This window comes from Ailuropoda melanoleuca, chromosome 14, assembly GCF_002007445.2.
Source record: "Ailuropoda melanoleuca isolate Jingjing chromosome 14, ASM200744v2, whole genome shotgun sequence".
Classification (NCBI taxonomy): domain Eukaryota; kingdom Metazoa; phylum Chordata; class Mammalia; order Carnivora; family Ursidae; genus Ailuropoda; species Ailuropoda melanoleuca.
In genome coordinates, this window is record NC_048231.1 from 31123681 (window position 1) to 31149456 (window position 25776).

Sequence of the window (25776 nt, forward strand, 5' to 3'; positions counted from 1 at the left end):
GCACCACCCAGAATACCTGTCTGTTCATTACACCTTACAGAAAACCACAGACCACAGAGAGTCCTGAGGAATCCATGCTAGACCCAGGTGTCTTGGTGCAACAGAATGTGCCAGGCAGCCAACCATGGAACTAGCTAAACCAAAGCACCCATGGCTATTCAAGAATCACAGGCCAGGCATCTGAAGAGGTAGCCAGGTCTGGCATAGTGCTGGGGCTAGAGATTCATGAAGCTAAACCTTGGGCCAAGAGAAGGTTGTGGCAGCATCCGATACATACCAGGGGCAGGACTGCCAAGTCCAGCTACACAGGATGCCATTCACAAAGTCTGCCACTGAGCTGTGCAGTGCACAACCTATGTAACAGTCCCTGACCATCAGCCAAGGCTTATGACTTCCAATCACTGGCTTACCACCTCTTTCCACCCAGCAGCACCTGGCCGATCCCAATTCCAGCACAAGGACCCTAAGACACTGTGAAAGTTAAGGCAAAGCAGTCAAGAAATTTGGGTTCAGGTCCTAACACAGCCATTACCTTTATGCGTACTTCTGAAAGCCACTTAAATCATTTTTATCTCGTTTTCTTACCTACAAAACAAGTAGGTTGGAATAACGCATTTTTATAACATCCTTTCTAACTTTTAAGTCCTATAATTCTTGGATTCTGTGAAGTGATAAATGAATGAAAAAACCTCTTAGGGCCCTGGAGTCCGGGGCCTGCTGCCCTCAAACATACGCACAGCGCAGTGAGTTAGGACGGTGACACACGTGCCCACAACAGGAGAGGAAGAGACTGAGCAGGACAGGCACACAAACGACAGGTGGCAAATGGCTCTGCGTCAGGAACAGACATCAGTTCACTAGCTCAAGCAAGACCACACATACCCGGACCGCCTTAAGGAGCCGTCGCTCAGACGACTCTCCAGTTCTTACAGACTCAGCCTTGGCGCGTGGAGGGCACCTCCTGACCGCCACATCTCTAACGTTGCTAAAACGGCTCCTTGGGGAGAGCTGGGCTTCCATGTCCTCAGGCACCTTGGTCTTCGTCAACCCTCATCTGTATTCTGGAGAGATCGCCAGTGTCTGAACACTCAGCTTGAGGCCTCCCAGAGAGCATGAGGCCAGGAAGGGAGGGAGCCCCTGGAAAGTGTGCGTGCGCACGCGCATGCACGTGTGTGTACCAGGGCGGGGGCACCTCTGCAGCTTCAGAGCGGCCGCATCCCGCCCACCCTCACCGGGGGCTCCTAAGTGCAGAGAGATGTAGGGGATGATGATGTTGCCATATGGGAACGTGCAGGGGTGCAGGTCGGGGCCCTAATCTAGCCATGGGGGGAGGGAAGTGGAAGGGGAAGAGAGAGGGTTTCCGGAGGCCAGTGTGGCTGAGCCACCAAGGGTCGCCGCCCTGGGCCACGAGGAGAACAGGCATTCCAGGCGGAGGGGACAGCACAAGCAAAGACATGGGGTGAGGGAGCCCGGCATGACTGGGCAGACGTAGGTCTCAAAGAGGAGCTTACGTAAGGCAGAAAACAGGACAGACAGCTGCAGACACAGCAGCCAGGGAGTCTGGACGTGATCCTAAAGCAACAGGGGCCCGAGCCGAGGCGTGGCGGGGCCAGCTTTGAGTTTTGCAGTGACCCGTCTATTGGCATGCAAGGCCCAGGGGCTGAACTTGGAAGGGACAGGCCTGAGCAGCGTGTCTGACACAGGGCGGGCATTAGAGGCATGTGCGCCAGACTCTGCCATTCGGGAAGGACCAAGATACTGCCTGACCTTTGGCACGATTTGGCAGAGCCAGTGAAAGGAAAACTGATGCGCTCGACCTCAGCCTAGTTGCTCTTCAGACCTGTCATTTCAACCCATGAGCTCAGGCTGGGGTGGTCAGGCCCCGACAGCACAGGGAGTTCAGAAGAGAAGAGCGAGGTATGAACACATAAGCACCAGACAGAAGCGAGGTGGCCTGGGGTCAAGGTCCAGGCAGGCTGCGTGCCTGGCACAGACGTTGCCCTCACCAGGGCCCTGAGCACCAGCAGCAAACGTAACGGGACGAGGGGACCGCTAGGGGTGCACCCCCTCCCCAGTACTCCAGAACTCCAGGCCAAATTAAACCGATGAGAGCAGCATCTCCAAAAGTGGTGGAACACGGACCAGCTCTAGCTTGATAGGACCGTCACTGGTTCAACTTTCTGGGAAGAAACTGGGCACCAGCCAAAATCAAGAATACATAAACTCAGCATTTCTATTTCCAGGTATTTATCCCACAGAACTCCCCACGTGTGCACACAAATACGTGCACAAGGGCATTTCATCACTAAGGCATGTTCCAGAAACATCAGCAGAGAGCTTGTTAAGGGAAGGATTTAAGGCCAGTTAATGGAATACCATGTAGCCATCAAACAGAATGAGGGAGCCCCAAGGGCTGATGTGAAATCATTTCCAGGATCTGCTGTCGGAACAATGGCTTTGTGTGGGGACAGGAAAACCATCTTTGTTCACAGACACAGCAGCCTCTGAAAAGGCTCAAGGCCGTGGGGAACCGAGGGCTGTGCCCAAGACCGGAAGTGGTTGGCTGGGCAGCAGAGGTAGGGGGAGACTCCGACATGACCAAAATCAGTTAGTCAGGACCGCTGAGAGCCATGCACAGATGACACAGGGAAAGCCACACCTAAGGAATCCACCAGAATCACAGTCCACGAGATGACAGTGATTCCCTGTCCCAGATGGGGCACGAGGTGGGAGAAACCCCAGAGCTTCGTGAAGGGTAGGCCAAGCTTCCACGGAGCAGAGCAGAATACCAGCAATAGCCACCCCCACACCTGTCCCTGCTGCTGAACACAAGACAGAACAACGGGTTTGAAGGGGACAAGGAGAAGTCGGAGCACCCAGGCCCCGGCCTCCAGAAGGAGCTATACAGACCCATACCACTGATAGGGCACAGGGGAACCCCTTTCCAGATGAGGGGAGATGCTAAGACAGTGCCAGTGTGGGGCAGGGCTGGGCCTAAGCACCCCAAAGACAACAGGTTCTCCTGGGTGTGCAGCTCTGCATGCCCGCCTCAGGGTCCCTGCCTGTGGCCTGGACACCCTGAAGCCAGATGCCCCCGTGACTGTCTGTCCACCTGGGTCATCTCCCCAGATGGTCTCGTGTCATGTGCCTTGTTCAGTCACCCAGCGAGCAGCCTGAGTACGACAGTGTGGTCCCTCTGGCTGAGAAACTGTTGTTCACAGAGCAGACAGAAAAACCCATGAAGAAATGAGTTCCCACCAAAACATAACCCCAAATGCTGAAGAAGAAAGGGCTGGAAGTAAACAGAATGCTCTGCTATTTAAGATGGCAAATGCCTTCTCCCGCCTTTCCCGGGCCCCCCATGGAACACAATCCCTCCCTCCCTGTCCCCAGCCTGCAGCACCAAACTTATAAGTGCTCTCCATCTCCTGTCAGCAGGAGGCTGGCACCGTGCCCGGCCAGACTGTTCACCTGACCAATGTCACATGCCCTATCACAGCGCCACAGCCCTACTCCCGTCCTCCCCAGCCAGGAAAAGGCCCTTCAGGGCTAGGTGCTGGTCACAGTGCATCGGCTCGCAGGCCAACGCTAAACCAGGACAGACTAGCATCTCCGGGATCGCTCTGGGGGGCTGGAGGGGGTCCCAGCAGTCACCGTCAGAGCTGGCAGCTGAGCAAAGTGAGGACCATACACTCCTTAAGCACCTGTCTTAACCCCCCTGTGCGCCCCCCCCATACACGCAGGCCCCCACGGGCACTCCCCCTCCATGTGAGCAACCCCATACACACACACCCTTCCCCACACACCGCTGGAGTGGAGTGAGCTGTGGAGCCGCCCCGGCCCTCGAGCCACTTCCCAGGATCAGGCCACAGGCCCGCTCGGCCTGCCCCACCCACCACCCTCACCCAGCCCTTCAGCCAGAGTTGAACTCTCAGTTCCCAGAACAAGCCGAGGCCTCCCCAGGGCCCGCAGGCTCCCCCGGGCTTTGCTGGGTGTGCAAGTGTTACTCACAGAACTCAGGGTGCCCACACTGCTCTCAGCGGGGGGAGAAGAGTCACTGGGGACCAGGGTAGGGTTTGCAGTGTGCTGCTGAACTCTGGAAAAACCAGGGGCCGCTCTAGCCAGAGATGCCTGGGGCCCTCATCTCTGCGCTCAGCGCCCCAAGCCACACCCCCCAGCCTTCCTAGCTGCCGGCACAGGCTCCAGCTGGCATACCACACACACACACACACACACACACACACACACACACACACACACACACACACCTTACACCCCCTGGCAGTGACCCCTAGGTGCTGAAGACTGACGTCCCCTGGCACTCCAGCCCTGCTCTAACCCGCAGCCCTCAGGTATGCCCAGTTCCCCTTCTCCAACCACCCCCCCACCTCCCCACCTCCTTATTCAGGGTCCTTGGACCTCTGGGCCTGTCCTGCCAAAGGGCCTGGTAGACGCTGCCCCCTGGCCTGCTCTACGATCTCCCCTCCATCAACAGGACTTTTAGGCCTCAGGCTCAAATGTCAACTCCTCAGAGAGGCTGCAGGCTGAGGTGGTAAGAACTTCCCTGTTACCACAAGCCTTGATTTTTCTTCTTCTAGAACTTAACCGTTAACTGGAGACTGTGTTACTTTTTCCTCTACTTGTTTGAGTTTTGTGTGCATTCCCTCCCTCCCCCCCCACACACACACAAATACAATTGTGCAGGGGGCAGGGGCTGAGGCTACTTGATCTGTCTTATTGATTACTTTATCTGCAGTCTTTGAAGATTCCTGGCACACAGTAAGTGCTCAATTAAGATCTGCTGAATGAATAACGTAATAGATCTTCGATCGAGATCAATGAACAGACTGAGAGACATGGGCCAGGTCAGGGGCTGGAAGCCAGGGGATGTGGGAAGTGAGAGGCCAAAAACAGTGGGCGGGGACCCCAGCAGCATGGGGCATGCAAGGAGGGGCTCAGGGAGGTCCTCGTGCCTCGGAGGACCGAGGTCAGCAGAGGCCAACTTGGCTGGTGAGCAGCTTTGTGAATCACCACACGAAGGCAAAAGAAACCACAATGGCTTTACCGTGAGCGTGCAGCCCACGTGGGAAACACGGAAGCAAGTCAGGAAGTCATGGTCCCAGAACAGACCAGGAGGAGAATGGAAGAAGGTGACCTTTCTGTTGCAGGTGTTATTGAAATAAGAGCCCACGAGACTTCAGACCTCCTGGTCTGAGATCCCAACCTCCAAAACCCAGCTACTGTGTCCAACGAGGCCTCCATATCCACGCTTTTAAAACAGGAGGGCCTTCACTTACCCGTGGAAGCCCTGAGAGCCACTGTGCTCTGAGAAAGGCAGGGGTCTCAACCAGGGGTGAATTTGCCCCTCCAGAAGCCATTCAGCAATGTCTAGAGGCATTTTTGGTTGTCACGATTGAGGGTGGTGTCACCGGCGCTTAGTGGGTAGAAGCCAGAGATGTTGCTGAACGTATGATGCACGGGACAGCCCCACAACATAGAATTGTCCAGCCCAACACGTCAACAGTCCGGAGCTAAGGAACCCTGAAATCATGTGCATGAAAGTTCTTTCTTCAACCCTGGAAAATTTTATTATTAATAAACGTTAGTACTTCTAAGACCCAACGTACCTCAAACCCTGTGCTGTAAAACCCTGACGGTCCACACACACTGATTGTCCACACGCAATAGCGTGAGGGCAGCTGGCCCCTCCCACTGCACCACCCAGGGCTGTGTGAAGTCCAGCTCTGCAGGGGGCTGGAAACAGGGTCACAAAGTCGTGGATCTGCCTGGGGGGCCGGTCTTCCTTTCTCCGCAGGAAAGGCCCTGCAGACGGCTGATGGCACTCAATGGCACCAGCATCCCCTGGGGAGAAAGAATGATTCACCACCCGGCCTGATCTGGGCACACAATGGGAAGATTGTGCAGCCATCTCCACCACCGGGGGGAGTGGCCTTGTCACCCGGGCCAGGAGTCATGAAGAGGCTGACGTCACGGCCACCCCAGGACACCTCGGAGGCCAGGGTCACCAGCGAGGCCCAGTTCCGCCTCCCCTGGCGTCTGTGGGCTGCCGTTCACTACAGTGCGGTCCCAGCTGTGTCAGCAGCAATCCTGGACGGTGACCTCTTCTCTCAGGTGACCGTGAATCGCCAGCCCTCACCCCGCCTGCAAGGGTCCGTCAGCTGCCAGCCAGAGCTGCTCTGAGGCATACTTGGGAAAGCATGAGCTACAGTCCTGCCTCCGTCCTGCTCTAACTGAGCAACCCCAGGCGAGCGCCTTAACTTCCCTGGGCCTGCTTCCTTACCTGAAAAATGGGGAAGTAATTCCATTTTCCCAGGGACTGACCTCAGCACAAAATGAGATAAGAGATGTGGCGTGCCCAAAGCCCAGGAGGCCCGCTGGGACTCGCTCGGGAAGCCGCGACCTGGCGTAGGGCTCCACGGAGACTGCCCGAATCCCTCACTGGCACCACCAGCCAGGAAGCCCACATGCCACTAAGCTCTGCTCCCAAATAGAAACTCACTTAATTTTTGTTAGGTTTAGATGTTATCTCCCGAATCGGGTTAGAAGGGCCCATAGCAACAAAATCATGTTTCTTCTGCTTCCACCCCATCCCTCCAGCGTGTGGCACAGAGCCCCGGGCTGGCGGCCACCCAGTAAACATCTGAGGTTGACAGGGTTTGAGCCAACGCAGCTGTGAAAATCATCTCTCAGCCCCAGGGGTCGGGGGGCAGAGCAGAGCCGTGGTCCCGGAGCTGATCACTGCTGCTCACGGCAACCGCCTTTTGGGCTGGGACACAGCAGCTCTCAGTGCCTCCATCCCACACTGCCATCCTGGCATGTTCCCGGGGCGACAGGCGGGGCCCCCGAGGTCCTGGTGAGGTGAGTGGTGAGAGGCAGAGCCGGGCACAGTACCTAAGTCCCCGGACCTCCACCCGGCCCTGCCTCTGAAGTCAGTGCACGCTTCCGCTCCTGGCACGGAGGACACCTGCAATTTGGGGACATTTTCATAATCACCACCTCGCTGACTACAATCACGACTGAGGACTCTTAGGAGGGTTGTGACGAGTAATCACAGTGCTAATCACATAAACTAAGAGCCAGAGAGCACTGTGTGGGGCCCTCCTTCTGCCTGTCTGCAGCCACTCTGTCACCCCAGCTCCCAGACGTGCAGCAGGGCCCAGCCCACTCTCCAATGACAGGGGCCACAGGGTAAAAACAAGCCTGTGCCGGGCTTTTGGAGCGCCTTGTTACTACAGCGTGGCCAAGCCCATCCTGACAGACTGGAGCGGGAAGGGCCTCGAAAGCCGTCCTCTCCGATGTCAGAGGAAAGTGGAGTCTGCAGCTAGACTGGGAGGCAGGGGCAGGTCACACACGGGCCAGGACCGGCAGAGGCCCTGCCTGGGCTCCAGGATCGACAAGTCCACATGCCCAGTGCTCCAAGCACCCGGCTCGGGGAGCACACTCGGTCCTCCCGCAGCCCTGGAAGGCAGGGACGCCGGCTGCCCCAATTTTTATAGGTAAGGGAACTGAAGCACAGTGGAAATGAAGAGACGTTCCCAAGGCCAGCCAGAGAGAAGTGGTGGGGAGAGCTTTGGACCCAGGCAACAGGCTCTGACATCAGCATTCCTAACCACTGTGCTCTGGGGGACAGGAGACCCAAGGAGGAAGAAGGCGAATCTGCGGGCTCCAGACCTCTACACGTGAGCTGTAAGGAGGGCTGCGGGCAAGACACACAAATGACCAATAAGCACCCGAACAGATGCCTGCCATCCTGAGCCGTCAGGGAAATTTACATCAAAACCCCAAGACGCCACTTCACACCCACCGGAAGGGCTAAAAGCGAAGTCAGAGTAAGGGCTGGCGAGGATGTGGGGACACTGAAACCTTTATGCACTGTGGGTGGGGATGCAAAACAGTGCCATGCGAGGAAAACCAGGCTGGTGGTTCCGCAACCATAGAAACAGCTACCACATGACCCAGCAGCGCCCCCCTCCTGCGTCTATTCCCACAAGGAATGAGAACGTGTACATAAAACCTAATAGCAATTTTTTTTTTTTAAGGCGGGGGGCGCCTGGGTGGCTCAGGTCATGATCTGAGGGTCCTGGATCGAGTCCCACATCGGGCTCCCTGCCCAATGGGGAGTTTACTTCTCCCTCTCCCTCTGCCCCTCCCCCTGCTCGTGCTCTCCCTCTCTCTCTGAAATAAATCTTTTTTTTTTTAAAGATTTATTCATTCGACAGAGAGAGACAGCCAGCGAGAGAGGGAACATAAGCAGGGGGAGTGGGAGAGGAAGAAGCAGGCTCATAGCGGAGGAGCCTGATGTGGGGCTCGATCCCATAACGCCAGGATCATGCCCTGAGCCGAAGGCAGACACTTAACGACTGAGCCACCCAGGCACCCCTGAAATAAATCTTTAAAAGAAAGAGGCGGGGGGCGCCTGGGTGGCACAGCGGTTAAGCGTCTGCCTTCGGCTCAGGGCATGATCCCGGCGTTATGGGATCGAGCCCCACATCAGGCTCCTCCGCTATGAGCCTGCTTCTTCCTCTCCCACTCCCCCTGCTTGTGTTCCCTCTCCCGCTGGCTGTCTCTATCTCTGTTGAATAAATAAATAAAATTTAAAAAAAATAAAAATAAAAAAAAAGAGGCGGGGGGCAGAGGGAGAGACAGAATCTTAAGCAGACTCCATGCCCAGCATGGAGCCTGACACGGGGCTCAAGCTCACAATCTTGAGATCACGACCTGAGTGGAAATCAGGAGTCAGACACTTCACCAACTCAGTCACGCAGGTGCCCCAGCAGTGTCACTCTTGATGGTCAGAACATGGGAACATCAGCTGATGACCACACACACAATGTGGTTATCCAAATGGAGCGTGACTCAGCCATCGAAAGGAAGGAAGCACCAGTTCACACTACGCTGTGGAAGAGCCTCGAACACCTCATGCTAAGCGAGAAAAGGAAGTCATAGAAGTCCAGTATGACACGATTCCACTCATACAAAAGTCCAGAATAGGGAAAGCCAGAGAGACAGTGGTGGTTGCTTAGGGCCACCAAGGGAGGTGACAGTTAAAGATGCAGGGTTTTTTGGGGGGTGACAAAAATGCCCTAAAATGGACTGCACGGATACACTAAAGCCATCAGATTGTACACTTTAAATAAGGGAATGGTATGGTATGGTGAGCTCCACTCAATAAGCCTGTTTTTTAAGCTAAGGGCTGGAGGATGGGGAGCCGGGCTCCTGAAGGCTGATTCACAGAGCTGTTTCCTTTCAAGTAAAACCAATGTGCAAAGTGTGCATTCTCTGCCCGCATCCACAAGGTGAGGAAGAAGCTCCCTTCCTAGACGCATTTCATACAATCAGACGGCTGGCTGGGACCCAACAGGTGAGTGGGGCATTGTCCCGCGGGGGCCTATGGGTGCCAGCCTGTCACAGCTGAGGGATCCCAGGGTCACTGGGATGAGGATGGGAGCACAGTCGAGCCCTCAGGGGCATGAGCTCTCTGTCCGCTGCAGAAATTGCCAGGCTCCAATGACTATGGTGTCCTCACTACTCAGAGTTCATCTTGCCTTGGCAATGGCCCCCTCCTGAGCACGGCCTCTCTCATGCCAGTGAAATCTGATCTTATCGCCCTCACCCCTGGCCTGCAGGATAAAGTCCAAGCTCCACAGCCTGGCAGGAAAAAGCCCTCTCTCTCCAACCTGCTCGTCCTGCAGTTCCCCACCCCCCGGAGGCATCCCCACACGCACCCGACAAGCAGCACCATCTGCCTCATGAACCCTCGTGTCCTGCTTCCAACCGCCCCCCCGAAGCCATGTGCTCCCTCCTCTGCCCCACCAGGGTGCCCTGCACCAAGCCAGCACCGACAATGCTCTTTCCCTGCACAAACACATGGGCACAATTCCTACGTAGCAGGCATCATGTGCGGCAATGGGGATCCCGGGTGAGCTTGATGCGGATGTGATCCCTGCCGCCGTGCAGCTAACCCCCAGACAGACAGACAGCAGCAGCCACTAGAACATCCTGCATTTCCCAAGGGAGGGAAGGAAACGGGAAAGTTAGGAGGGCCTGGGATGGTGGGTGTGTTCTTAGCGAGATCTCCAGGGAAGTCTCCCTGAGGGAGGGGCATCTGAATGGAGAGCCGGGGGTGAAGACCTAGCACAGGGACAGCTGGGGCAAAGGCACTGAGGTGGGCAGGAGGACAGAGCTTGAGGGACAGGTGGGCCAAGGTGAGGATGTGGGGGGAGGCCATGGCCAGATCACACAGGCCTCAGGGGTCTGGTTCAAGACTGAATGAAGTCTTTGTTATCGCTGCAAAGAGAAGGCACAGAACGGTCTGACGCCAGGACGTGTAGTGATCAGGTCTGCATTTGCCCTAACTCATCACTCTGGGGGCTGTGGGGGCAGTTCCTGGTTTCCCCATCGGCCTCCCCTCCGGGCTAGGTCCTCACCTAGTGTCTGTGGAACACTTAACAATGTTCCAGCTAATCAAGATGGGGGAAGAGGGGTCAGTTTAGACTCAAACGCCCTTCTTCCAAGCTCTTCAGGCAAAGCCCCAGGAAGATCTGCCTAGACAGCTCCACATGCCCCACAGAACACAATCACTGTAACCCTTCTGGGCGATTCTGGGGCTGGAAGGGGCCGCAGAAAGAGGAATCCCTCTTGGCCCCTCCTCACAGGTTGCCCTGGATATCACCGTGAGAAGAAGGTTCTCCTTGCTACCGTGGGGAAACAGGTCCAAAGGCCAGGGCACCCCCTGAGCATGGGGACAGGGACTCTCTCGCCACCCCAGGCCCATAGCCCGCATGGGCAGGGCCCCCTCAGGTCTGTTCAGTGATAGATGATTCTCGGGCAGAGCCACGGCAGCACCAGGCTGCTGGCTCCACGTGAACCCTGGTGCAGAAAAACAACTGAATCATCCTGGTGATTCTCCAAGCAAAGCTCTCTTGGGGCCAATATTTTAAAAAGGCTTGGGGGGGTGGTTTCTATGGCAACCAGCTTTAGTGATCTGCAGTGAACCCCAGGCCCACCCCCTCCAACCTGTCCTCAAAGGCAGCCAGGAAAAAACATAACCTCTCAGCTCGGAGAATTCCTTTCCATCCCAGGCTAGAGGCTTCATGGAAGCATCCCAGGTGCAGAACGCATGAGGGCTATCAGGAGGACCTCAGAGACACCTCTTCCTCAGCTCACTTCTCCTGGGACCCGAATACGGCATCTGGGGAAGGCCCTTCAAGAGGAGCCCCTTCTGGGCCAAACCATCTTATTGTTTGCTTATTCACAACCAGCAGCAGAAAGGCCAGCCCCGCAAACCCTGGGCTCTGCCTCCCTGCTAGTGACCCTGTGGTCCCCAACCACCCAAGCCAACGTCTCCTTGTTAAAGTCTTGCATGAATATTAAAACAAGAATCTGAAAATAAGGGGTGTGACCAAGGTCAAGTTTATCTGGTCCAGCTCTAAACCCTCCAGCAGAGCAGGTGACCAGGTCAGTGCTGACAGCGCAGGAAGAAGGCCCTAGTGTAGCCGAGCGGGCCCCTCCCCTGGCCCTCGCCTGGTGTCCCTCAGTCCTTCTCTTCGCCAGCCCCCGCCTGTCTCCTCTCTTCCTGGGGCCTCTGGAAAGCTCAGCCTGTCACCCTTTTCCCCAAAGGATTGTTTTCTTCACAGAGGAGGAAATGTCCTGGCCTTATCAGATATCCGGCTTCAAGCTCGAGCACAGAGTGCAGTGAAAATTTATCCCCAAAATACCAAGGCTGGAAGGTTACACTGAGGTCACCTCAGTCATCTGAGGGCCGGCCGAGTGTGCATGCCCTGGCTGGGACAGACTCCAGAGACCCAGGCAAGACTTCCCTGGGAAATGCACGCAGTGGCTGAAACCCTGAAGCCTCACGTCCCCACATCCCCCTGCCATGTTCTCTCTCTGTAACCTTGTCCTCTACCGAGACCGGCACACAGGGACCCAGTCTTCCTTTACTGTTCAGCCACCACCTGCCCTGGACTGTGGGCGGTGTATGTGTTTACGGGAAGTGAGGGATGGGAATCCCCCCAGGGGCTGGTCATTCCTTAACTCCCAGGGCGCTGGGGCTGTCTGGGGGCTACCAACCTTGACACAGGAGAACAGCAGCAACCCAAGTAATAGGCACACTGAAGTCCTAGCAGCAGGAGCAGAGTGTCGGCACGCTCAGCAAACATTAGGCACCTCTACACACACAGACGTTTACTTCTCACAGCAACCGGGCCATCCTAAGGACTAGGAACTATCGGCATCCCCATTTTACAGAAGAGGAAACTAAGGCTCACGGAGGTCACATGACTGAAGTGATCTTGACCTTCAAGGTACTGCAAGCAGCAGTTCATAAGCATGACGTTGTGTGCCCCGACCAACGTTGTACAAGGTTTTACTGGTCCTGATACCATTTTACTAACAAGAAAAGGGAGTCTCAGCAAGGTCACGGAGGAGCCTGAACGCGCCTTTCCCATGGCCTCCTGCCCTACGAAAGCACGAGGGGTTCAGGCCATGGGCAAGGCAAAGGCCCTGGAGGACGCGACATGGGGATGGCACCCCCCCCCAAGGCAGGGAGGCCACCAGCAGGGCCATGAGCAGGCCACAAATGCTTCTGGGCTGCTTGCACAGGGGACGTGGGAATCCATGGCAGAGTTGGCTAAGGCGGGGAGGGGGGGAGCGCGGGGAGCCATGGGGAAGCGAGCAAGGGAGGCTGAGGTCACGACCCCGGGCACATGGGGAAAAGAAGATGCTGTCAGCAGGAGGGCTACTGTGTGGCCAAGGAGGCCCAGGAGAGTCCCCTCTGTACAGATACAGAAGGACAGGATGTCAAATCTCCAATTATCACACGCTGAAAAGCCCACTCAAGCACCCCTCCCACCAGGGAGGCCCTCCATGTTGGCTACATTTGCACCGATAACATGACTTTGTTTTTCACAGGGATGAATCACGTTCTTGTCCACAACAGAGAAAACACCGGCCAAGTCAGTGGGGGCAAAGGCAGCACCTCCCAAGGTGGAGGGTGGGTCACTGTGGGGTCAAGACCGGGGGCGGGAGGAAGGGTATGGGACAGGGAGGAGGGAACAGCCAACAGACTCAGTCCGTGCTCAGAGACAAGCACACAGGGCTCAAAGCAACGAGCACAGACGGGGGGTTCCCCACCAAGGCAGGACTCGGGGAGCTGGTAAGGCTGTTCTACTTCAACGGCCCCTGGGGGTCCCTTTCTCAACCCAAGGCAGGAGGGTTCCAGCCCTGGTGTCAACTCCGAACCAGTGACAGGGACTGTGTGCGCTGCGGGCGTGGAGGCCACATCTGGACGCAGCGGTGCTCTGATCAGTAGAGCACGTCTACACAGGCAGAGAGCAGAGGACGTGCCAACCCCGCCCTGGCTGGATCCCACCGGACACCCGAGGGGACTGAGGCCCTGGCAGGGAAGTGCCTACCCCCAGGCCCGTGTCTTGGGAGCAGCACAACCACCACCCTGGCCTACACGGCAAGACAGCCGCTACAGCTCTAGAAAGGTGCAGAGCCATTCTCGGGCCTTCCCTCCTCACTGTCCTCGCTCACCTGGAACCTGTGCACCAGCTCCAGGGACTGGCTGTCGTTCTGGTCGGCTTCGAGGATGACATCAGTCAGCTTGTGGATGATGACGTCCAAGGGGCCCTGTTCCTCAATCGGCCGGCTAAGGTTCAGCTGCCAGGGCGGAGGGAGGGGGGGGCACACAGAGAGAAAGAACAACTTCAGCACTTGAACCACTGCCCCGCTGTCTCACCCCCACCCACCCCTGCATGTCCCTGCAGCACTGGGAAGTGGGCGGGAGGAAGGCTGGCGCTCATGGAAAATACAAACGGGACAAAGGGCACAAACCCACTAAGATTCTAGAACTCCTCCAGGGCAGGCCCCGTGTCTGTATTTCTGTCCCCGAGCCCCATGCTACCCCGGATACAGAAGACACACACGTGGAACCAAGGCATCTACTGGTTCGGCGAGCGTCACTGTGAAATCGCTGTATGGAGAAAACATTTACTGGACATGGCCATCTGCTCAAAGACCAAGGTTTTTCAGGTCGGGAAGCCAGGGCTCTGCGAGGTGAAGCCAAATGACTGAAGTCACACAGCCAGGTCTAAACTGAGATCTAGGCAGATGCTCTTGCCACGAAACGACACAGTCTCAGCAGAGCTGTGATCTTCATGCACCTGAGAGGCATCGCTTTGAGAGACCGACAGCTCGCACCTCACACTGAATTCAGGGCTTATCACAGACGCTGGCAGAGAGTGCGGGGAGGCCTGGACCCTGCGAGGCTTTGTTTATTTTTTCAAGAACACAGGGTTAGGAAGATCGCATCCCAAGGGAGCCAGAGTGGCCCGGCTGACAGACCGCCGGCATCACCTGACCCCAAGACACGAGCACCTGCCAACAGCCGGGCGGCCTGACACCATGCTTCCTGACCCGCCAGATGTCTGCCACCCGGCACACGGCCACCACCACCTGCAAGGCCAGTCCCCGGAGGCAGCGGCGCCAGCCTGGCACCTGGCTGACCCCCCCGCCGGGTGGCCTCAGCAGAGGCCAGAGACAGCCACCAGCCCCACCCCCACGCGCTTCCCCATGCTCCCTCCAGGACTGCAGGCTGTTTCAAAGCTGCTAGTAAAGAAATCACAATGACAGCTACGAATGTTCGCCCTGGGTAGGCATCATGCTAGAAACCAAGTTTTTACTTTCCATGATGAGAAGTGATTTTACAAATGAGAGTGGAGAATACGGAACCTGACCCCCACCCCCACTCAGCACCTGACTGTGAGAAAGTGGCGGCGCTCAGATGCAGATCTGAAGCATGCTTGTCATCCAGTGCTCCCACCCCCATTCCCGAACCCCTCTGGGCCGTGGGAGGCTGTCCTCTAGGGCCACAACCACCTGGCCACCCGGTCCTCTGGCTTCTGGCCGAGAAGCCAATGGAGGCACCCAAGAAGATGGGAGAAAGAGGGAGCGAGACATCCAGGTGTCTGTTCCCACCATCCTGACACCCCCGCCCTATTTCTAACAGCAGACACAGCCCCCCCATCAAGCAGGCAGCCTGTCTCCCAAGACCTCCGCTGTCTCTAGGGCCCCCATACCACCTCCCCACCCCCGTCCCCTCGGGCCTGGGGTGGCGACAGTTTGCCACTCTGTGGGGGCTGCACCACACCTCGCTGGCTGCTTTGACCCAGCTGGCACCTTCTCATTCTCTCTCTCAGTTAAACTGTTCTCTTGTCAAACCTTCCAGAAGTACCAGCTCTTTCCTGGTGGTATCCTTATCTCCTTTTTTTTTTTTTTTTTTTTTGCCTACCAGAAAAGATGTTAAGGGATTTCCCTATCAACAACAACAACAAATCCCACGGACTTCACAATAATACCAAAGAAGCAACGGAGCGTCTTGCCACCCCATGGTGACTAGCCTGCATAAAACCCAAAACAAAAGTCAGACTCGCTGAGAAGCCAGCCATTCCTTCTAGGGCTCCTGGATGGGGAAGGGAAGCAGCACTTGTATCCCCACAGCAAGCCCAGGAGCTGCGGGTGACATTCCCACTGTCACAGACCAGCACACCAAGAGCCCGGGGAAGAAAAGTCAACGGGCCAGGCCTTGCGGTTGGGAAGTGGCCCAGCTGGAGCCTGGATGGAGGCCCAAGAGCAAAACCTGCAGGCTGAGCCTGCAGCTGGGCTGCCAGATGTCCGGGGCCTGAGAACCAGCCTGGCTCCTCACCCCCCAGGGCCTTGGTTTCCCCTTCGACACACACAAGAACTTGAGAGGACCCTTCTGGTTCTGCCTGTGGATTCAGTATTACATTCTCATTCAAACCCACTTCCCAGGAAAACAAAACAAAACCAGAAACAGAATTTGAAGGAAGGGGGGGGCGCCTGGGTGGCACAGCGGTTGGGCGTCTGCCTTCGGCTCAGGGCGTGATCCCGGCGTTATGGGATCGAGCCACGTCAGGCTCCTCTGCTATGAGCCTGCTTCTTCCTCTCCCACTCCCCCTGCTTTGTGTTCCCTCTCTCGCTGGCTGTCTCTATCTCTGTCGAATAAATAAATAAAATCTTTAAAAAAAAAAAAAAGAATTTGAAGGAAGGAGAGCAAACCCAGTGGGAAGTGGTAACCTGGGCCAAGAAGAGCAAACTCTCAAAAGATACCACAAACCCACTTTGGCTGTAACCCGTGGCTCCACCGTGACGGGAACCACCACCAAGAGGCCAATCTTTTCAGACCAAGGCAGCTAGAAATGGCAGAGAACAGGGTCGCCTGGGTGAAGCCCCATCCCCACCAGCATGCACGTCTCCAGAGAGAAGATTCCGGGTCTCCTGTGCACCACGAGGGGACAGAAATGTGTCCCAGTGGGTTTGGGGAAAGGAGATGCCCCTGGCTTGTCCCAGCCTGGCACCAGCCTCGGGCCTGCAGACCTGACGAGCCTGGGCTGTTTGGAAAATAAGCTGTCCGCGTTCCCGGCCGTTCCACTGAAGGTAAACAGTTGAGTTCTGGAAGCCGGCCACCTCCCTTTGTATATTTTCCAAGCATTTTTATGCCAGTAAAACCCTTTCACAAGAACAGCAACTGGGGACACATGTCAGGCCTGGTCTGGTCCCGGCTTGGCCGTCTCTCACTGCAGCATCTTTGCTGAGACCTGACTGGAGTTGCCACCAGGTCCAGAAGGTTCTCCAGCACGGCTTTTCCTCAAGTGGCCAGATAAGCCACATTCGCCCTGAAGGGTCTATCCTACAAAGACCTCAAGGGGACTTCAGTCTCTCCCTGCTGTCTGGGAAGGAGAAGGTGGGCCCTCTGGGGCTGCCACTCAGGAGGGGGGCTCAGGCAGGGTCTAGGCACCTACAAGTGGCTCCCAAGAACCCAGGACACTACAGAGGAGGGGACCCTGGTGGGCCAGGCTTCATTTCACAGATGGGGTGGGGTGGTGGGGGGGGGCTCAGACGAAAGGGAACTCCTTTCAAGTGTCATGTTGTTTTTCTGACCACACTCTGCCTCCAGGAAATGGAACTTTCCCAGGGACTTGTTCTGTTCTGCGGAAGGGGTCTGATCTGTCCCTCAGCCAGTAACAAGGATGTCTCAATGAAAGGGCCGCCCACTGTGGCCAGAGGAGGCCTGTGGGTGCCATGCTTCCAAGTCACGCCATCCTGTGAGGCCAAGGCTGTTCCGCACAGAGCTCAGAGCTCAGGATTCGGAGGAAACAAGGGCCCACTGTTCCCTCAGCAACTACCACAGGAGGCCAACTGGAGGTGGGGGAGGGCCAGGAGGAGTTGGGACAAAGGCCTGCAAACCCCAATGGCCAGAATGTCACCTCTGACTTCCACAGCAGGCAACCCAAACATGCCCAGCCCAGTATCCCAGGTGAGCTAGTCTCTATCCCCACGACCCCCACCCCCTGGGCGGGGGAGGAAGATGGGCATGGCAGATGCCTGGAAACCTGAGCTGCCCTGGGCTGGGCAGGTGATATAACTGCTCTGTGCCTCAGTTTCCCCATCCATAACATCAGGATGTTCCTATTACCGACACCTCACTGGGCTGTTTCAGTGGATTCGAACATCGCATTAATGGACGTGACACAGGGTTGATGTGCCACAGACACAGTGTTAACACCACCCTGGGCACTCAGAAAACGTCCCGCCACTGCTTGCTCACTCATTCATTCGACTAGCATTCTCTGGGCACCTCCTGGGTGTCAGGCACAGACAGCCCCTGAGCTCCCTTCTCGGGGTTCTCAGTCAGTAATAGGAACGGTGCACAGTGGAAGCGGACCTAACATGAACACTGCAGACCAACTAGAAGGGATGTTCCACCAAGCCGGGGGGGGGGGCAGGATTCTTTCCTGCTAAGGGGCTTAGAAACTGCCTCCTGGAGAAGGAGGGAGAGGGGAAAACGGGGAAGGAAGGTGTAATGCAGGCAGCAGGGGTGGTTGCAGAAATCATCTGCATTGAATTCTCTACTTGCACTTGTCAATTGCAAATGCCTCAGGGGGGCCACGGGCTACCACCACCTCTGCAGAAAGAACTAGTCCCACAGCACTGATCCCCGACTGGCCCCCTGGGAGTGGAGGCCTAGGACCACCCCTCTCTCGGGCTGCATCTACAGGCTGGAAATGGGATCCTAGAGGACCAGGCACCTCCCATGACCAGAGCTGTGCTATTGGTGTGACACCTAATAAATCCCAAGTGTGTCAAGGCAAAATCTGGAGGCTGTAGGCTTGAGCAGGTGGCCTACCCTAAGACAGTCGCCAAGGAGGGAGAGCGTGTATGGAGAGGAGGGAGGAGGAGGACACCCTGACAGAGGGTTCCAGACTTCCTCAAACTTCCACACGTGCTTCCTTGATGGGATCGAGAAGCAGGCAGATATGAAAAAAATATAAAACCATCTCTGGGACTCTTCAGGGAGGTGGGGGACCTGGGAAAACGATGCTGGGGCTGCTCACCCTCTCTGGATGCAAGACGCGAGGTGTTCGGGGACTGCAGAAGTGTGGGCTGCTGAAAACAACCTATCCCTCTCTGAGCGGCCAGACAGGCTGCGTGGGAGTCAGCGAGGCGTAAGGACCATCCTCCCGGAATCCCAGCCTCAAGGCGAGAAGACCCACTGTCCTATGGCTGGGGCGCAGCTCTCGCACTCTCACCCTGAGCCAGGCCCTGTCCTCCCCCCCACCCCGAAGATTTACTTATTTTAGAGAGAAGGAGGGAGAGAGCACGAGGCAGGAGGGGCAGAGGGAGAGGGAGAATCTCAAGCAGACTCCCTGCTGAGCACAGAGCCTGACCAGGTCCTGTTCTAAGCACGTGACGCACACTAGCTCATACAGTTCTTCCAACTACCTGAGATCGGGACCCACGACAGGCACAGAGGTTAAATAACACACCGAGGTCTCGCAGCTCACGCCAACTCTTCACCGTTCCCAGCCAACAGCACGCCTGTAATCAGCCCATGGGACTCCCTGGCTGCTGGCACAGTCCCCTATTCTAATAAGGACAGCTTGGTGGGCCTCCAGATGGGAGCTGGTCACCAGGAAGACCAAGCCATGAACAGAAGTTGGGAACTTCCAGCCCCATCTCCTGTCCTCCAGCAAGGGGAGAAGGACTAGAAAACTGAGTTAATGCTTGATCATGCCAACACGATGAAGACTCCATAAAAAAAATCCCAAAGGTGCAGGTCTCGGGGAGGTGCTGAAGAATGGCACGCTCTGAGGGAACAGGGAGCTCGGCATCCTGTCCCACAGACCTTGCCCTGCGCACCCCTTCCGTCTGGATGTTCAACAGGATCCTTCATCACATCCTTTTATAACAAGCCAGCAAACAGGAAGTAAATTGTTTCTGAGTTCTCTGAGCCGCTCTAGCAAATTCATCAAACCCAAGAAGGGGGTCCTGGGACCCTCCGACTGAGAGCCGCCTGGCTGGTCAGGAGCACGGGTGACAAGCTAGACTTGAGAGTGGCATCTGAAGGGCGGGGGGCGGGGGGGGGGGACAGTCTTGTGGGACTGAGCCCTTTGCCTAACACTATCTCCAGGCAGAGGCAGTCAGAACTGGGTTACAGTGCAGGACACGCAACTAGGGCTGCAGTATTGCTCGGTTTGGGGCAAAACTCCCACACAGCTGGTATCAGAAGTGTTCTGCGTGTGTATAAGTGTGATGGTAAAGGACAAAGGCATGAGGTGTGTTTTTCCTACTCAATGGTGTACTCCATACATGTCAGCTATTATCTTTTCCTAGTCTTATGATTCACATTATTACTGAGCAGTGGAAAGTTCCCTGACTTTCTATCAAGCAGGGCTCAAGTACAAGCCTGAATTTGAATTTCGCAAAGCGAGGTCACTTGTACTGACTCACGGGACAGTCCTCCCAGTGTCTGTTGCCGCAGTAAAATTTACTGTCGTTGTTAATAATGATTAACATTTATAAAGTTCTTACTATGCTCACAGGAGCTTACAGTATGAGGTGCAGCTGAGGACACTGAGTCACAGAGAGCTTAAGTCATGGGCCTGGGGTCACAGAGTTACAGCTGCCTGGGACCTGGGTCTCCCTCCTGCCAAAGCCAGACAATTAACCTCTAAACCAAAAGGTGTCCTGAGTGCCTGGCGCTTCCCTTCCATCCCCTTCTCCCCTAATTCACTCCTGCACAGTGGGATGTTTTCAGCAGTGACTTCAAATGGAAGTTACTAGATGAAAAGTTTGGTCTCAACCGGGGTCCAGACAAAAACAGCCTGGATGAAAGGCGAGTGGGCGCCAGGCTGCTCGGTTCCTCTGCGCCCTCCACGGATCTGGGCATCTGGGACAGAACTACCACATCGCCAACGTTTAAAGCCTCACCGGCCATGCAGGAGCAGATGTCTGCTGAAGAAAGAGTCGGGTCTGCTGCCTCATGATCAGACTTCAAAAGGGAGCCTGGCCTTGGAGGACACAGCACCAGCCGTATCTTTTCAGTAGGGCTGGTTCCAAAGGACAATTCGGGGACAGCGGGACTGAAGGCTTTTCCCTGGCAAGAGCAACTCTCACTCCCCAAGGAGCTCAAAGTGGCCCTCAGAGAGGTCAGGAGATGGAGGTCACCTGCGGCTGACCACCAAGATCGGCAGGCTGGGCTAAGGACACAGCAGGAGCCCCTGGCCCAGGATGGGGACTGGGACTGTCGCCAACACTCCCTGACCCGATTCCCCAATTTCTCAGTAACTGGTTTCCAATTACCGGGTAATAACAGACAGCAATCTGGTTAAGGCAAAAGACTGAACCACCTTTCTCCCCCAGAAGATGAGGGGCCAAGTGGTCAAAATGGTATCATGACAAACGGACCTTACACTTCCAAAGTTCTGGGCATTTGCAAGCTAACTTTGTTCCAAAGAGCCAAAAAACTTACACCCACTCAGCAAGCATGGATCCTTGAGAAAAGGGCTGAGCCCCAGGTTCTTAGGAGCTAAGAAAACCCTGGCCCTTGTCCAGTGCTGGGAAGCCAGGCTCAAGGGTAGATTAAAAAGATAACACAACCATGACCTTTGACCCAGTAAGCCAACTCCTGGGATGCTGGCCTAAGAAAAAAGTCAACAGGTGAAAAATCATTCCTGGCCCAGGGAGACTCGCTGAGGCCACATCGACAAAAGACACAGGACACAGAACACATGCCCCAAAAGGGGGCCTGGCTAGGTCAACAGGCACATCGACACCAGAAGATATTAAAGAATTACTGGGCAGACGAGACCTCGTGGAGACAAGCGTGGGGGGGTGTGTCCCAACCACGTGAATCCATATTTGCTGTAAGCAAAGCTGGAAAGGAAACACAAACCCGAATGTGAGAGGATCCTGGGCATAGAGGAGTTATTGCGGGTATAGCAGCCCATCTGGATACATGGCAGGATGTACCTCCTGGTTCCCTTGTGACTCGGTGTGGTCACGTGACTGGTTCTGGCCAATGAGCTATGAGCCGGTGAATGCTCGCCGCCTGGCACGCGTTTACCTGCAAGTGCCAGGGCCTCCCAAACGCTCTCCACACTGGCACAGGATCGCCAGCGTTCAAGGTGGAGCCTCGGATCGCTGAGCAGCATGGACAGAGGCCCCAGCTGACCCCCAGGGACATGTGGCACGAATGAGACACAACAAACCCATTTTAAGCTGCAAAGATTTGGGGCTGTTTGCTAACACAGCACACCCTGGTCCAAACTGTGCGCCCCACAGGCTTTTCTTTCCCCATTTGTTCCAACAAAAGGAGAGTGGAAGGAAAGGGGAAAGGGGAGAAAAGTTAATGAAAGCAAATGGTAACTTACAGGTAACTTACTGGGTTGAGACTGGGCTTTTGTTCGGATTTTTTTTAAAGTTATAATTCAGTATTTGGATGAACTATGCCAACAGGGATTTATTCTATAAGGGGGAAGACTGAATGTCCAATCCCCTCGGATAGGAAGGCAGAAATCTTGAATGGAGTCACACTGTGAAGCGGCTGCTCTCCAGCACCCAACCCCCGAAGAGCCCCGAAATCTGCCCAATGAGTCCCTGGACCCTGTGTGGCTCAGTTACATGGGCTGCTTCCAGCGTGCTCTGGTTCTCAGTGGTAGCTGCTGGCAGGAGTTGGGGCAGTGGAAACCAAATCCTCCCATTAGGTGCCAGGCACCACCCTGGTCCTGTCCTGAGGGGAAAACACAAACCACAGGCTGGCAAAAAAGAAAGAAAACAGCATGAAAAGGGCTGGCAGATCTGGAACCATGGGAAGAAGAGTCAAAGTTCATGTTAACAAAGGCTGACTACAGAGAGAGAGAGAGAGTCGGGATGGGGGGTGCCCCCACTTAATTCCCTGTCCCCAAGCCAGAGGAGGAAACCCAGAGTCCTCCCGCCCTTAGCACGCCGTGCTCCCCTGCGGGCCAATTCTCTCCCTGAGCCCCCCATGAGCACGGAGGCAGGAGAAGGGCGCAAAGGGCAGGGCAGAGTCTCCAGCCCAGGGAGGGCACTTCCCTCACCTCCCTCGGCCTGCTTCCTCACCTGCAGAGTGAGGGTGAAGAGCCATCCTTCCTAAAATCATCCCCCGCACGCAACGAGGGGGCAGGGACGGGCTCCCTGTGTGAACGGAGCCGCACACACTGCACGGATGTCCGCAGTTAGGAGTTTCCACCTTACGTGAGGCTGAATTTTCTCTAGCTTCTAAGTTAAGCCTCTCTCGGCCGGCACGCTCCTAATAATCGCCACCACCAGGACCCTTAGAATATCCCAGGTGCTACTCTAAGCACGTCCTATACCCATTTCATCTAACCCCTAAGAGTCCCTAGGAAGCAGGGGAGGCTGTTAGCACTTGACAGATGAGGTGAGGAACATTCTAGGGGACAACACAACCTGACGGAGGCTGTATAAGCAGGAAGCAAGTGGGGGAGAGGTCTCTGCCCCCCAGTCCCTGTGGCTCCAGGACAGGTGTTCCTAAGCCCTCTGATTAACTTAGGAAGTGGAGGGGCCAGAGAGACCTCTTTCCTCGAGGTGATAGCAGGGGGCGGGGGCGGCTATAGCGCAGTCTAAGACATGGTCTTCGGGGCCACTCCTGCCACCAGGGCTGGAGGCAGGACTGTCCACCTGGGGTCACAGCAGGCACAGGGTCCCCAGCGTGGTCTTGTCCACAGCTCCAAAAAGGGCAAGATAAATATGGGCGTTCATGTATGAAAAGAGTGGCATTTGAAAACAGGGGATAAAAGATGGATTATTAATTAATGTCACGGGGATAATTCAGTATCCATCTGGAAAAAAATATGGAGATGCATACCCTCCTGTCTTCCACCAAAATAAATTGTAGGTGGAGCAAAGATTTAAGGATAAAACTGAAAAACCAACACTCGGAGGAACCACAAGTTAATTTAAAAATAACTGGGGGCATGAAGAATCAAAAAAAAAAAAAAAAGAAAGAAAACATAATGCGTTCTGAATCGCAGAGAAGTACAGACTGCCTCTGTGCCAAAAACCACCTCAAGTCAAGTGAAAAGGCTGACAAAGGGAGGATAGTAAGCAGGTGTTAGGACTGCACTGCGGGTGCCTTTGCTCCTGCCGGGCGGAGGTGCTGGCCTCACGCCCCTTGGCTCGGGAGCCTCTACTGAGCTGACAGTGGCAAGCTGTGTTGGCAAAAGGCAGGATGGAAAAATCCAAAATCCAGACCCTTGACACACACAACGGTGCCTCCACCATTTTCATATATTAACCCCCACATTTACTTTGCCCACTTTGGATTCTCCGGTAATTTGTATGGTCTTGCACCAATACCACAATGGTTTGGCTTTCTTTTTGTTCCCCCCTACACACACACTATTTTAATTACAGTAGCTGTATGATATGGCTTAATACCTAGAAAAGCTAGTTCCCCCTCATTATTCTTTTTTCATAATTTTCCTGAGAGTCATGCTCATTTATTTTTTTCTACGTCTTCTAAACCAGAACTGGGACTGGGGTCAAGTTACAGTGACGGGCAATTAGGGGAAACTCGTGGTTTGATGCTGAATCTTCCTACCAAGAAGAACATGGTCACAAATGTCTAGTTTTCTCATATCTGATAAGCTCCAACAAGTTGCTAAGAAGGGAACAACACTATGGAAATAAAAAAGAACAAAAGAAACGTGCAGACATGAGTACAGAAAAGTAAATAAAGGGGCGCCTGGGTGGCTCAGTTGTTAAGCATCTGCCTTTGGCTCAGGGTGTGATCCCAGCCAGGGTCCTGGGATTGAGCCCCGCATCAGGCTCCCTGCTCTGCTGGGAGCCTGGTTCTTTCTCTCCCACTCCCCCTGCTTGCGCTCCCTCTCTTGCTGGCTGTCTGTCAAATAAAATAAAATCTTTAAAAAAAAAAAAGTAAATAAAAACAGCTTCAAAGTGCATACATGTGAAAAAATGGGAAACATCACACAGGAGACAAAAGCAAAGCACAACTGCATGAAGATACCATGTTGTGCGCACCAGATGGGCGAAAAGTCTGAGAAATTGGTAATACGCCCTGTTGACTGGGGTGTGGGGAAACAGGGACTCAAACCCAAGGGAGGGGGGAATGCAAATTTGAATCAGCTCAACAGGAAGCAAAGTTGGCAGTATCTGTCTCAACGGGAAGTCACACACTCTCTGGTCAGCAGGTTCGATTCTAGGAACTCATCCCAAGCGAAGTGCAAGGTCAGGCATTGCTACTGTATTTGCTATGCATGGCTGCATGGGAGGGGGGAAGGGGGAGGAGGAAGCAGAGGAAGGGGAAAGGGGAAAGGAGGAAGGAGGAAGAGGAGGAAGAAGGGGGGAGCGGGAGACAAAGGTCCATCAGCAGGGACGGACCGAGGCACCTAGAACACCACTCGACCATAAAAAGAATGGGCAACGTGTTCTGTCCTAAGAAGAAAAGTTCTCCAAGAAGGTACAGATCACCGAGTACAGAGTGTTACACGAGGGGAGAAGACAAGACTGATGTGCACGCTGCTTGTACATGAGTGTGTGTCTCAGGAAGGGCACAAGCAGCTAGTCAAAGCGCCGCTCTCCGGAGAGAAGAACCGGGGGGCTCTACGGGGAGCACTGTGTGCTCTTTCGCATCTCCCACCACGGAGACATACTGCTTATGTAACTGAAAGTCACCAGGCGAGCAGCACATATAAGGAGCACACGCACGGAGTCAGACGGGGATCTAAATTCAGTCAATAAGCAACAAACGCGGAGCACCTACCGCGTGCCAGACCTTGCTGTAAGCACTTCACAGCAATTATCCCCACAACCACCTGAGAGGCCAATTAGTATGCCCATTACACAGATGAGGACGCCCAGGCTTGGAGAAGGTGAACAATGCGCCCCGTTCACACAGCTAATCAGGGAGGCGCCGGGATACACAACCAGGCACAGCAATGAGGGAGACAACTGGAGAACAAGACTCCAGTGACTAAAGCTCCAAACGCCCAGGACACGGACACCTCAGCGTGGACAACCACAGGCACACGCACTCTCAGTACCAGTTACCCGGGTCTTGGAGCACACACACTAGCCACCCAGTAAGCAAAGGGATCGCCAACTGAAAAGGGCGATGGTTTCCACGGCTGTCCTCCTGGTCCCACCCCCAACTCCTACACAGAAATCGCTCAGTCTCAGGGGTGTCCACCTAACCAGCCGGGTTTGGTCAAGAGCAGCAAGGGGTTCACTGCTACGTTCTCCCAGCTCCCAGCGCAGGTGTCAAAGCCACAAGGAATCCCAGCCTGTGCACCCTTGCCAAGGTTAGGGACTGTGTCCTGTTCTTCCCTGTGATCCCCACATGGCCCGGCACCCGGCCTGGCTTTGCCAGGAGCCACAAACATGCACTGA

At 55.2% G+C, this 25776-nt stretch overlaps 1 protein-coding gene across 10 annotated transcripts in view; it reads right to left on the minus strand.

Moving 5' to 3' along the window:
• The window catches only part of ITPK1 (inositol-tetrakisphosphate 1-kinase), a 165094-nt gene that overhangs the window by 55814 nt on the left and 83504 nt on the right, over positions 1 to 25776 (minus strand). For 7 of the 10 annotated variants that reach the window (XM_002923832.3, XM_034642105.1, XM_034642109.1 and 4 more), the window contains one exon: positions 13561 to 13686. The exons of 2 other annotated variants lie outside the window; for them this stretch is intronic. In XM_002923832.3, coding sequence (XP_002923878.2) covers positions 13561 to 13686 — 126 coding nt within the window. Of the gene's footprint in view, positions 1 to 13560; positions 13687 to 13952; positions 13983 to 25776 lie in introns of those variants that run through there. One more of the 10 variants, XM_034642104.1, reaches the window with a different exon arrangement.